The sequence below is a fragment of the Cetorhinus maximus genome, chromosome 2 (assembly GCF_964194155.1).
Source record: "Cetorhinus maximus chromosome 2, sCetMax3.hap1.1, whole genome shotgun sequence".
Classification (NCBI taxonomy): Eukaryota; Metazoa; Chordata; class Chondrichthyes; order Lamniformes; family Cetorhinidae; genus Cetorhinus; species Cetorhinus maximus.
In genome coordinates, this window is record NC_135880.1 from 220,176,620 (window position 1) to 220,190,874 (window position 14,255).

General features: G+C 42.1%; 1 protein-coding gene across 1 annotated transcript in view; it reads left to right on the top strand.

The window, feature by feature from the left end:
* The window catches only part of LOC144691597 (uncharacterized), a 33,145-nt gene extending 19,140 nt beyond the window's left edge, over positions 1-14,005 (top strand). Inside the window, exons 3-4 of the mRNA XM_078559841.1 lie at positions 12,770-12,794; positions 12,892-14,005. Of these exons, the coding sequence (XP_078415967.1) occupies positions 12,770-12,794; positions 12,892-13,409 (543 nt within the window). The 3' untranslated portion in view covers positions 13,410-14,005. The remainder of the gene's footprint in view (positions 1-12,769; positions 12,795-12,891) is intronic.
* The last annotated feature ends 250 nt before the right edge of the window (positions 14,006-14,255 follow it).

Sequence of the window (14,255 nt, forward strand, 5' to 3'; positions counted from 1 at the left end):
TCCAATTCCCTTTTGAGGGAATTGAGTTTGCTTCCACCAGCCTTTCAGGGAGCACATTCCAGATCAAAATAACTTGCTGTGTAAAAATATTTTTCTTCCTGTTGTCTCTGGTTTTTTTTCCAATCACTTTTATACTTTGCTCTTTTGCTCACCACAACTATTACTTCCTTTATGCTTTGTGCATAGTGAAGTATCAAATGTATTCTATATAAATGCATTTATGATTATGCTACCGTGTACCCTGACAATTTTTCACTCCATCTTGGATGGGGAGGGACAGAATATTGTCCGTGCTATGCATCGGGACACACTCCTGCCTCTGTGCCCTCTCCCCCCCCGCCACCATTTCCCAGTGGCTAGACATGGCAGTGCTTGTCCATATATGCGTGGGTCTCTGTTCTTTATTTTTAAACCAACCTCAAGGTAATTTTACTTTGTATCCGTTGCTTTTCTTCACAATCTTGTCATCTAAGATCCTACACGGGACTTAGCGTTTCCGGGTTCCGGGGAATGATTCAGCAGTTCTCCTTTCTGGTCCTCTGCAAGATTCCTGTAATTGGACTTATTGCTTTATCTGTGATAATTAAATTTCTTTCTCAAGGTTGCTTCTAAAAACATAGTAGGGTCACAAGTGGACTTTCACCTGATAGTACAAAGATGCTATTCACATATATCATAGCATAGCAGGAAGTCATCTCAGCATAATGACTGTGCATAGAATTCAAGTACTTGATCTGACAGTTCACTACTAACATTAAGCATTACACTTATTTTAAACAATTGTAATCACTGTAAACAATACAAAGCAGGGCACAAAGAAAAATAATTTATCCTGACAGAAAGGAAACAGACTATGAACTTGTTATAGTGCAACCACACTTTTCCTTTCCAAGGGCATACATTTCTAAATTGGCATATAGATTTAACCCTTTCCCCAGACTTCAATTTTACACAAAGCTTAATTTTGGGTAAGAGTACAATTTTAAAAATATTCATTCACGGATGTGGGCTTCGCTGGCTGGGCCAGCATTTATTGCCCATCCCTAGTTGCCCTTTAGAAGGTGGCAGTGAGCTGTCTTCTTGAACCACTGCAGTCCCTGTGGTGTAGGTACACCCACAAAGTTAGGAAGGGAGTTCCAGCATTTGGACCCAACGACAGTAAAGGAACGGTGATATATTTCCAAGTCAGGCTGGTGAGTGACTTGGAGGGGAACTCCAGGTGGTGGTATTCCCATCTATCTGCTGCCCTTGTCCTTCTAGATGATAGTGGTTAGGTTTGGAAGGTGCTGTCTAAGGAGCCTTGGTGAATTCCTTCAGTGCATCTTGTAGGTGGTACACACTGCTGCTACTGTGCGTTGGCGGTGGAGGGAATGAATATTTGTGGATGTGGCGCCAAGCCATCGGGCTGCTTTGTCCTGGACGGTGTCCAGCTTCTTGAGTGTTGTGGGAGCTGCAATAATCCGGGCAAGTGGGGAGTGTTCCATCACATTCCTGACTTGTGTATTGTAGATGGTGGACAGGCTTTGGGGAGTCAGGAGGCGAGTTACTCGTTGCACAATTCCTAGCCTCTGACCTGCTCTTGTAGCCACAGTATTTGTATGGCTAGTCCAGTTCATTTTCTGGTCAATGGTAACCCCCAGGATGTTTATTGTGGGGGCTTCAGTGATGGTAATGCCATTGAATTTCAAAGGGCGATGGTTGGATTCTCTCTTTTTGGAGATGGTCATTACCTGGACTTTTGTGGCATGAATGTTACTTGCCCATTATCAGCCCAAGCCTGGATATTGTCCAGGTCTTGCTGCATTTGGACATGGGCTGCATCAGTATCTGAGGATTTGCGAATGGTGCTGAACATTGTGCAATCATCAGCAAACATCCCCACTTCCACCTTATGATGGAAGGAAGGTCATTGATGAAGCAGCTGATGGTTTGGCCTAGGACACTACCCTGAGGAACTCCTGCAGTGATGTCCCAGAGCTGAGATGACTGACCTCCAACAACCACAACCATCTTCCTTTGTGCTAGGTATGACTCCAATCAGTGGAGAATTTTCCCCATTGACTCCAGTTTTGCTAGGGCTCCTTGACGCTACACTTGGTCAAATGCTGCCTTGATGTCAAGGGAAGTCACTCTCACCTCACCTCGGGAGTTCAGCTCTTTTGACCATGTTTCAACCAAGGCTGTGATGAGGTCAGGAGCTGAGAGGCTTTGACGGAACCCAAACTGGGCATCAATGAGCAAGCTATTGCTAACCAAGTGCCACTTGATAGCACTGTTGATGACCCCTTCCATTATTTTACTGACGATCGAAAGTAGACTGATAGAACCATAGAAAAGTTACAGCGCAGAAGGAGGCCATTCGGCCCATCTTGTCCATACCAGCCCGAGGACACCCAGGTGCTCTTTCTAATCCCACCTTCCTGCACCCGGCCCATAGCCCTGCAGCTTACAGCACTTGAGGTGCAGATCCAGGTACTTTTTAAAAGAGTTTAAAGTTTCTGCCTCTACCACCAACTTAGGCAGCAAAGTCCAGACACCCACTACCCTCTGCGTAAAAAAATTCTTTGTCATGACCCCCCTACACCTTCTGCCACTTATCTTGAATCTCTGTCCCCTGGTTCTGGAATTCTCCATCAAGGGAAATAAGTTTATCCTGTCCACTCTATCTATTCCCCTCATAATTTTGTACACCTCAATCAAGTCACCTTTCAGCCTTCTTTGTTCTAAGGAAAATAACCCCAACCTATCCAATCTCTCCTCGTAGCTACACTTTTCCAACCCTGGCAACATTCTTGTAAACCTCCTCTGCACTCTCTCCAGAGCTATTATGTCCTTCCTGTAATGTGGTGACCAGAACTGCACACAATACTCCAGTTGTGGCCTCACCAGTGTTTTATACAATTCCAACATTATATCCTTATTTTTATATTCTATAGCTCTGCCAATGAAGGAGAGCATTCCATATGCCTTCTTTATAACCTTGTCTACTTGAACTGCTGCCTTTAGGGACCTGTGTACTTGTACGCCAAGATCTCTCACTTCATCTACCCCTCTTAGCATATTCCCATTTATTGTGTAATCCCTGTAACTGTTTGACCTCCCTAAATGTATGACCTCACACTTCTCTATGTTAAAATCCATTTGCCACTTTACCTCCCACTCCACCAACCCATCTATATTGTTTTGGAGATTATGGCTGCCCTCTACACTATCCACTACTTGGCCAATCTTTGTGTCATCTGCAAATTTCCCAATCGTGCCCCCATGTTCATGTCCAAATCGTTAATATATAACACAAACAGCAAGGGTCCCAACACCGAGCCCTGTGGAACACCACTTGAGACAACTTTCCATTCGCAAGGGCATCCATCGACCATTACCCTTTGTTTCCTGTTACAAAGCCAACCTTTTATCCAGTTTGCCACATTACCCTGAATCCCATGAGCTTTTACTTTCCTGACGAATCTGCCATGTGGGACCTTGTCAAATGACTTGCTAAAATCCATGTACACAACATCCACTACACTACCTTCATCAACCCTTCTTGTCACTTCCTCAAAGAATTCAATCAAATTTGTGAGGCAAGACCTTCCTTTAACAAATCCATGCTGACTATCCCTGACTAGTCCATGCCTTTCCACATGACAGTTAATCCTATCTCACAGCATTGATTCTACTAATTTGCTAACCACCGATGTAAGACTAACTGGCCTATAATTGTTTGACATTTCCTTTGATCCCTTTTTAAACAATGGAACTACATTTGCATTTCTCCAGTCCTCCGGTACCTCCCCTGTATCTAGTGAAGGTTGGAAAATCAACCTCAGAGCATCTGCTATCTCCTCCCTGACTTCCTTCAGCAGCCTCGAAAACAATCCATCTGGTGTCTTATCAACTTTCAAGGATTTCAGCCCTTCGAGTACTTTCTCTCTCTTTATGGCTATCCTGTCCAATATCTCACAGTGTTCCTCCTGGACTACTATATCTACATCCTCCCTTTCCTTTGTAAACACGGAGACAAAATATTCATTCAAAACCTTTCCCACAGCCTCTGCATCTACACACAAGTTTCCATCTTCATCTCTGATAGGTCACACTTTTTCCTTAACTAACCTTGGAGTGGTAATTGGCCAGGTTGGATTTGTCCTGCTTTTTGTGTACAGGACATACCTGGGTAATTTTCCACATAGCTGGGTAGATGCCAGTGTTGTAGCTGTACTGGAACTACTTGGCTAGGAGCACAGTAAGTTCTGGAGCACAAGTCTTCAGTACTGTTCTGGAATATTGAGGATATTTGTGGAGCCTCCTCCTCCAGCGAGTTGTTGTCCACCACCATTCACGACTGGATGTGGCAGGACTTCCAAACTTTGGACTGATCCATTGATTATGGGAACGCTTAGCTCTGTCTATCACTTGCTGCTTGGCACGCTGTTTAGATATGCCACCCGGCAACTGGTTTCATTCCTTTTTTGTGTCATTGTAGCAGCTTGTTACAGCTGAGAGTCAACCACATTGCTGGCAGATTTCCTCCCCTAAAGGGCATTAGTGAACCACATGGGCTTTTACAACAATCGACAATGGTTTCATGGTCATCATTGGACTTTTAATTCCAGATTTTTATTGAATTCAAATTCCACCATCTGCCGTGGTGGGATTCGAACTCAGGTCCCCAGAGCATTACCCTGGGTCTCTGGATTACCAGTCCAGCGACAATACCACTATGCCCGCACCATTGCCTCCCCTGAATGATTCCTAATAAACTCATGTCTGTAAAGTTATACAAAAGAATGTACAAGGAGAGCTGATGCTGTTTTTGGAAGAGAATTCTGGTGCAATGTTTAACTAACTTAGTTGGATGGGTAACTATTAATGTCACCAAGTTTCGCACCACAAAATTGACTAAAAGTGGGGACTATATCAAAGTAAAATCTAGTCCTTTGTGTGAAGAGACACTTTGTCCAGAGGCGCTTTTATTTCAAGGTGGTTGGAATATAAGAATAAGGATGACTTGCTGCAATTATATAGAGTTTTGTTGAGGGCATGCTCGGAGTGCTGCGTACAATTTTAGTTTCTTTACATATGGAAGAATATACTTGCCTTAGAGGGATTGGTGGGGGGTGGGGAGGTGCAATAAAGGTTCACCGGATTGATTCTTGAGGTGAGGGGTTTGGCCAGTGAGGAGAGATTGAGGAGAAGATGTATACATTCTCTGGAATTTCGGAGAATGAGAGGTAATTGAAAGGTATAAAATGCTTAGATGGTCTGATGGGGTAGATGCTGAGAGACAGCAGTCTAGAAATATGGGTCATATTCTCAGGATAAAGGGGCTGACCATTTATGACTGAGATGATTAATGGCTGAGTAATGTTTTCACTCAGAGGGTTGTGAATCTTTGGAATTCTCATCTCCAGATTGTTGTGGGTGCTCAGCTATTTGGTATATTCAAGACTGAGATCCAAGATACTTGGGTACTAAGGGAATCAAGGAATATGGGGATCGGGTGGTAAAGTAAGGTTGATGTATGAAATCAACCATGATTTTATTGAATGCTAGAACAGGTTCAAGGGGGAACATGGTCTATATCTTATGTTCTTATATCTCTATTATTGGTTCAATATTTACCTTTTACCAGTTTAATCCAGCGTCCCCTTGTCCCGCTCTCATAATTTAGTGTAGAGTGGCTATTCAGTTTGACCTATGTGACATCGTTTACTACCTTGATTACGTGTATAACGTCACCTCTCAGACTCCCCCTTTCAATAATGTGTTGCCCAAGTTTTTTTTTCAGTTTTTCTTCAGAATTGAGGTCTCTAACTAATAATCACAGCTTTATGGCTCTCCTGACCCCCACCACATACTTCATAAGACCATAATGTAGACTGACATCCCAATGCACCACTGAGGGAATGCTGCATTGTAGGAGGTGCCCTATTTTTGGACGTAATGCTAAAAATATGACCAGTCACAAAGGATGAGATGTGATAGGGAAACAAAAGGGAAACAGGAAATGATCGGAGCGGGAGAGATAATCTTCAGTTGTTGCTTGCAAGCTGCTGAAGTGTCTGTTTAACATCAATGAAACTGGAAAATAAGTATTTGGTGAGGGAATTTTACTGCCAATATAGAGTAAAGATTTAATTCCACACTGCAAAATAAAATATTTAAATATTCATGGCTTCTTAGAATAATTAAGATCAAAATCCAATTAAAGGCAGCAGATAAGGAGTTAATTCTACAATGAGTGCTTATGTTAAGAAGTAAACTATTAGTGACCAGGAAACATCTGCTGTTCCTTCACAGACTGGGTGGGGCTGTTTTCCCCTAAACAGCAAAGTTTCATTTTTGATTCAGCAAAGTATCATCACAATGTTTGTTTCAGGGTAATAAGAGTTTGATGTCAGTTGATGAGATATTATTTGGTTGTGGATAAATTAATAACAGGAACCATGTACTGCTGAACACAGTTTTTGCTCCAAATTTTGTGCTCACTGCCCTCTTTTGAGCTATGGCTGGTTATATTTGCCCGGGTAATGGTAGCCCGCAGATACTTTGTCCAAGGGGCCAGTCTTCATTTGTGTGCCCGCAAGTGCCAGCTGACACTCGTGTGTAATGTAGCCTATCCCCTGAGCTTAACCCTGTCCTCATCTGGACGTACATGGCACAGATGCACATTTTCTGGCACGAAACCCTGGTCAGGGTTGAGAATCCTACTGGATTCTGCCCCTTCCCACCCTCTCACTTAGTCCCTGCCACAGTAAGTTCCTCTCCATCCCTGAGCAAATGTTCCAAACCCTGGCATGGGCAGGCAACACAGCCATTTGGAATCTCACTCTTTGCTGTAGAAAACAGTGTCAATCCCCCTCAATATACTGTCCCCTATTACCACTACATTCTATTTTTCTCCCCCCGCTTGAATGGATTCCTGTACCATGGTGCCCTGGCCAGTCTTCTCATCTACCTTGCAGGTCCTGCTTTCGTCCACACAGGGAGCAAACACCTCGTACCAATGTTTGACAATTGCAAAGTCAGAGGCTCCTCTACAACTGTCTGCTTGGTCCCTTTACCTGCCTCACTAATGGTCACACCGTCCTGTCCCTCACTGCTGTCCAAAACAGAAGACCCTATTCTAAGAGGTGCAGCTGTCTGCTGGAACAAAGTGTACAGGTATTTCTCACACTCCCTTACGTTGCGCATGTCTGCAGTCGGCTTCCAGGTCAATAATCCTGATCCAGAATTCCTCTAGCTGCTTACACTTTCTGCAGACATCTTTGCCTTGGATTGCCTTGGTGTTTAGAAGTTCCCACATTCCACAGCTGCAACATAATACCTGTTCTGCCATTGTTTTTTATGATATTTAGTTCATTTGATTTAATTACTTTCTTAATTAACTTAGAATAATTCCTACGTATACCACAATTTACTGTGCTTAATTAAAACTAGTACCACCTACAACTAAAAGTTCTACATTACCCGATTGCACATGTATTTTAAAAAATATTTATTTTAATTATTTCATTTTAAAGTTTTAGTTATTTTTATTTATTTGTATTCATTTTATATTGATTAAATTGAGCAAGAGCATGGTAAGCGTGTAAAACCCAGCTGCAGATTTGTTATCAGCCCTCTTGCAATAAAGCCCAACACTAATTTCATTCCCACAATCTGGTCATTTATTTCTGCAACTGTTTGTGGGATCTTGCTGTGCACAAATCATCTCCTGTGTTTCCTATAGTGGAACAGTAGGTACGCTCTTAAAAGTATGTCATTGGCTGCAAAGATCTAGAAGTTGCTGTGCAAATGCAAGCTCTGCCTTTTCTCCTGACTGACACATAATTCCACAGCTCCACTCACGTATTACAAATCATGTTATAGCTCCTCATTACAGTTATTCTAGTCTGCTGCGGACAACCTCTGGCTAAAAAGACTAGGGGTAATTATTGCCAACATTGGCTGTTTAATCCCAATCTCTGACTATTTAAGCATTGCGATTAAATTGATCAAATACAATAAAAAATCATTTTCAGTCAATGGGGGAAAAAAAAAGATTGTTCATTGGGAGTTGACAAGCTGAAGAACAGAGGATACTAGCACATCTGTCTCATCTGAAGGATTTCTTGGGGGTGGGGGTGCTGGGGTTGGTGATGGGGTTTCCATAAATTGCAAGGGTGTTCTCGAAAACGTGCTACTCTTTTAGAGGAATTGAAACTGAAACTTCGAAAGTTAGACTATATAGTCCAGATGTATTCACATCCTGCTGCAGAGTCACTGACAGCGTCGAGGTGAGTGCCAGAAACTCCCTACAATTCACTTCATGCTAAACTGTAAAAGAACTAGAAGGGAGGTGAGGAAATTATTTCTTTATGGGGCGAGTTAAGATCTGGATTGCACAGTCAGAAGCTGTGGTGGAAGCTGATTCAATAACTTTTAAAAGAAAATTGGTAAATATTTGAAATGCTGGAGAATCCAGGACTATGGGGAAAGGTGATTGGGGAGTGAGATTAATTGAATAGTTCTTTCAAAGAGCTGGCACAGGAAGAAATGGGCCAAAAAATTGGCTTCTTCTGTGCAGTTAATTTTATGGTTTACTGACTGTATAATGCAATGGACCCCATCTGGAATAGTATGTGGTGTTTTGTTAACTTGGTAATAACGAGGGGAGAGCAACAAAAGTAATTATGTCCGTCTGGGATTTAAACAGTTATGAAAATTTTAAACATCTTGTGCTGAGAGAATTGAAGTCTTCAAATTCGTGAAACCAGTTTGACAGGTTTCTGTAGGTCTTCAGCGTGGTGAAGGATCAGAGATTTAAACTAAGAAAGCTCAGAGGGAGAAATGAATACAATGTCACTTTTTCAGACTGAAGATGGTAGGAGTTATCAGATTAGTTACCAAGGAAGGCACTGAATGCAGGAGAGAGAAGCGATTGAAAGATATGGTTGAAAGGCTGGTAGTTGGGTTTAATCCCTGAGGAAACATTTATTTATCAGGACCGGCAGTCTTTTCTTCTTCCTAAATCTAATACAGACTTGCAGCTAATGTTCCTTCAATTTTTTTTTGTGTTTGTCCTGTTTATTACATTGCGTGGTAGGCACTCATTGCTGCAGAGCTGAGCACATATGCATCTTAAAGGACAGGTTGATGCTTCCATGACCTGTTTGTTCCACTGCAAAGTACATTTCAGATTGCTGTGCACATACACGGTTTAGGGGCAACATTGCCTGCAGTATTGAACTCAGGTTCCTTTTGGAAAAGTTGCTGAAGTTATACTTTATACGCGTGCATTTTGAAGTTAAAGTTGTGTCATGGCAGTTGCTATTAAACTTTACTTGATATATTTTCTTGTGTTTTCCTTAATTTACCAATAGAATCAAGATGTGTATAAAGCAAAATACTGCGGATGCTGGAAATCCGAAACAAAAACAGAAAATGCTGGAAACACTCAGCAGGTCTAGCAGCATCTGCGGAGAGAGAAACTGAGTTAACGTTTTGAGTTCGTGTGACCCTTCTTCAGAGCTCTGATGAAACGTTAACTCTGTTTCTCTCTCCACAGGCGCTGCTAGACCTGCTGAATTTTTCCAGCATTTTCTGTTTTCGCTTGAGTATAAAGTGGGCTGTGCAGTGAGTGAAATGTCTTACAAATTTGGTGCAATCATTAAGTACAGCATTGTGAGGCAAACTATACTTCAGTATTACTCAAACTGTAAATCACAGTGAGTCACAATTTGCAAATAATGTCAGTATCACATTCACCTCTTCCAGATTATTTGTCATTTTCTAGTCTATTTTTTGTCCCGCCCTGTGACCAGTCACGACTAAATTGATTCTTTGAGGGTTGCTTTCAAGCTTTGTGCAGCCTGTAAATAAAAACAAGCATTTTCTCAATTAGTTGAAAGGAGTATCCAGTCGACCTGAGAAATGCTTCTTCCTGATGTTTTCTGGTTAGTCAGGAGATTGAAGATTGAATGCTCTACATGAAAAAAATATGGGAAGTCAAACTTTTTCAAACCTGGCCCCTTAAAAACTACTCAGGATTCTGTGAAACTTCTATAACTACCGGGGCTCTGTATAGCAAGTCAGTGAAACTACATTTAGATTGTAGTGTGACGTTTGGAGCATTTCTAGTGAAATGCAACAAGGGACAAGGATGAATTTTAATGAAAAATAAGAAAACACTTGTTTTTCACCCATAATTGGTGACTGAGCAATTGGAATATCAAGTATTTTCTGAGAAATTTCAAGACTGCTAAAATAGTTTAGACACTCAAATTTATTCTCTGCAGAGAAAATACATTTTTTTTTGGAAAAATATACTTTATTCATAAAATATCTGAAAGAACATTACAAAATATTTCAAAAAGGCCATCAAAAAAAGTGCAATCAGATTCAGCTTTTCCTCATAGATCATGAGGTGTGTTGTGGTCACTTCGACAAACAGACCACAGGCATCTCAGGTACACGTCACGATCATTTATTCGAGCAATTGCAAGGGGAGAACCATCTCAATGCAGCTTGAGATAGCACACTGCGAAATTACAAATGTTCAACATATTTATACATTATTGGTCACGTACAAGAACAATTTCCAGATTCCAATCTCGTCATCATATAGGTTTACATTAAACAGACATCTCTGGTAACAGGTACATGCATTGTATGTCCCTATTTTCACCTAGGCAGAGACCTTCCCTCCTACCTAAACTAGGACCATCTGTTTGTTCCCTATCTGCCGTAAACAGGCCTAATCTTAGTTGCTTTTTTACAACCTAAGTCTCCAGTCTGACTCCCAGGGCATTGCCAGTGATTGCAAACCTTGAGGGTGTACAAAGTTCAAGAGTGTATAATGTTCATCTGGTGCTTTTTCACTGTTCATTTACTTGCAGGCACTGGTTGCTTGGAGATTCCAACAATATTATTCCCTTACAATGAAGTCCCCCTTACCATAAATTCTCATTTACTTTCTTCCCCCTAACAAGGTGCTTCAATACAATCAATGAATATTACAGTAATTTCAGTATGGTCATTAAAGGCAGTCAGATAGTGAAATGGTATTGGAGTTATCGACATACATCATGTTGCACTCTGAGGTGCTTCAATACAATTTTAATGCATTTAGTATTCACCACATACATTTATTGTGAGCCGTACAGCCCGAGGGGTCTATACAATTCCCAGCCCCTCTGTGCACTATGACAGAAAGATGTAAGACAGCGACCTTTCCCCATTGCGCCTTTGCGGCGGCTGCCCCAAGCTTTAGTGCGTCCCTCAGCACGTAGTCCTGGAGCTTGGAATGTGCCAGTCTGCAACACTCGGCCGGGGACAACTCTTTGCACTGGAAGACCAACAAGTTTCGGGCAGGCCAGACAGCGTCTTTCACCGAGTTGATGATCCTCCAGCTGCAGTTGATGTTTGTCTCGGTGTGTGTCCCTGGGGACAGCCTGTAGAGCACAGAGTCCTGTGTCACAGAACTGCTCGGGATGAACCTCGACAAAAACTCTACAGGGAAAAGACTGAAATTGCAAAGTCATGATGAAAAATGAAGTTTTCATAACCACTGGATGTCTCAATGCCCTTTGCAGTCAAGGAAATACTTCTGAAATGTAGTTACTGATACAATTTGCATGCAGCAAACTCCCACAAACAGCAATGTGACAATGACCTGATGATCTGTTTTTGTGACATTGGTTGAGTGTTGAGGAGAAGTGTTTTTAATTATACTTCCTGGTGCATTTTGCAAAAAGAATATTGGATGAGTTATGGGGTTCATGTCAGCCACTGCTCCTTTGGTTGCGCTCTTCCCTCTGAGTCACAAGGTTCTTGGTTCAAATCCCGCTTCAGGGCTTGGGCTCAAAAATCAAGGCTGACAGTCCAGTGCCGCATTGTTGGAGGTGTCATCTTTCAGATGAGGTGCTAAACTGAGGCCCCATCCGCCTGTTTGGGTGAATGTAAAAGAAATCCCATGGCATTATTTCAAAGAAGAGCAGGGTAGTTATCCCCAGTATCCTGGCCAATATCTTTGGCAAACTATACTTCAATATTACTTATTGAAGATATTGGCCTTCTGTCCAGCTTCACCTGCTCCACCCCTCTTAAACAGTATAAATTTCATCACATTTTTACTTCTCTTTAGCTCTGAAGAAGAGTCATACGGACTCGAAACGTTAACTCTGTTTCTCTCTCCACGGATGCTGTTAGACTTGCTGAGTTTTTCCAGCATTTTCTGTTTTTGTCTTCTAATGACCTGTTATGTTGAACTGTTGATGGTCAGGAATGTATCACGAAGCCTTGAACAGCTTCTCAAAGTTTAGGATCATCATTTCCTTTATTTTCCTTTGATTGTGTTCTCTCCTGGGCTGCTGACAGCCTTCAACTTCGTCCCCTGAATGGCCATTGTTTATGTGTAAGCCTTAGCAGTGAGTGTCAGGCAGGATATTCTGCTACTGGGGCATCACCACAGTTAAACCAAATCCTGCCTTTATCTGATATTCATGGTAGGAAGTGCCTTTCATTAAGCGGTCAAAAGCAGAGATCCCTGCAGGTTTTTGCATGTGGTGCTTGAACGGTTGGGGGGGTAGATGAGTTGTTTGGAGGTTTGTGCGCTCTCTCCAAACTTTACCTCTGCATGTTCCCATCAAAGTCTCACCATGTATTCTTGGTAAGCAAAGGACAATAGCAGCACCCCAACAGTGGAGGTCAGCTTGTTAATTCAGCAGTTTTGGGATCAAACCCATGTTCTATGTAAGTGCATTTTTAAGTGTAAGGGTTATTACAGGAGTTCACCAGTAACAACAGCATAGGTAAATATAATCAGATATTACTGACAGACTCAATACGTACTTAAAATGTCTTCTCCTGCATTTAACTTTCCTCTCTTTTGTTAAAGGTCAAGTTGAGAATTTCGCCTGCTTACCATGGCATATGCTTACTGTGATATGTGGGCGGAAGAGGATGGACCTGGTTATGCTCCACCATGTCTTCAAAGCTGCATAACACCACAGAACAACAAGATCTATCGGATGTACCATGGAACCACTGAGAGTAAAGCAGATTTAATTTGCAGAAATGGTTTCCAACAATCCAAGGGTGGCATGCTGGGCCCTGGAGTCTATGTCAGTAGGGACATTCAGAAAGCCAGTAGATATCCAATCCATCCGCCTTACAATGAGCAGAAGGTTGTGCTTGAATTAAGAGTTAACGTGGGAAAGGTTAAGAAGATAGATTACCAAGGGCACCCACTCCAGTACACTTGGCATCGTGAAGGCTATGACACTGCCTGGTGTCCTCCAAACTGTGGGATGGTGTCAAGTGGTCTGGAGGAGGATTGTGTCTGGGATCCCAATAGAATAAAAGTTACTAAAATGCTTACCTCATCACCTATGCAAGACCCCAGGGCCTACACTGGCTGGTACTGAGTTATATAGTGATCTCAACTGGGAAAACAGAGGTGGGAGGGTCAAGGGATGGGAAGCGGAGCACTTGGGTGAGGGAGGGAAGATTCTGCCATGTTCTCACTCTTCAGGGATTGAGTTAAATATGATGCTCCATAATCACAGAGCTCGCTGAAACTCATTGGAGTACATTTTTGGCGACTCTGCTCCTGACAATGAGTCTTGCATGCCAGGGGCACAAATCAGAGTGTAGGTCACTGTAATCATCATGTCCCATTCTCAGTGCACCTCAGCTCCCGGAGCAGAGTCTCTAAAAACACATCTCATTATTTAGATTCGCACATGAAAAATGGTTAAGCCAATGCTGATGGGGCAGAGCTTCAGAATGAGTCACTATCTTCAGAAGAGGAACAGAGCCAGTTGGGGAGAAAAAGACAGTTGATGTCACTAAAGGTATTGCAGGAAAATCAAAAGCACAAGTTCCAATATAATGTTCTTTGAAATACAATCTGTCAAAGCAATCATTTTGTAACATTCTGTAACAAGCTTTTGGTGATTTGAAAAACCATCGATCGCTGTACCTAATGTGTTCATAAAATTGAATAAAATCATTAACTGTCTCTTTCTGTAGTATTCCAATATTTATGAAATGAGATGGATGCTGAAAAATTAATGCATGTCCAACTTGAAAAAAATCATTCTGTTAAACATAAAAGGCCTTGCCTGGATGAGTGCGGCTCCAACAACACTCAAGAAGCTCAACACCACCCAGGACAATGCAGTCCACTTGATTGGCACCCCAACTACTACCTTCAACATTCACTCCCTCCACCACCAATGCACAGTGGAAGCAATGTGTACCATCTACAA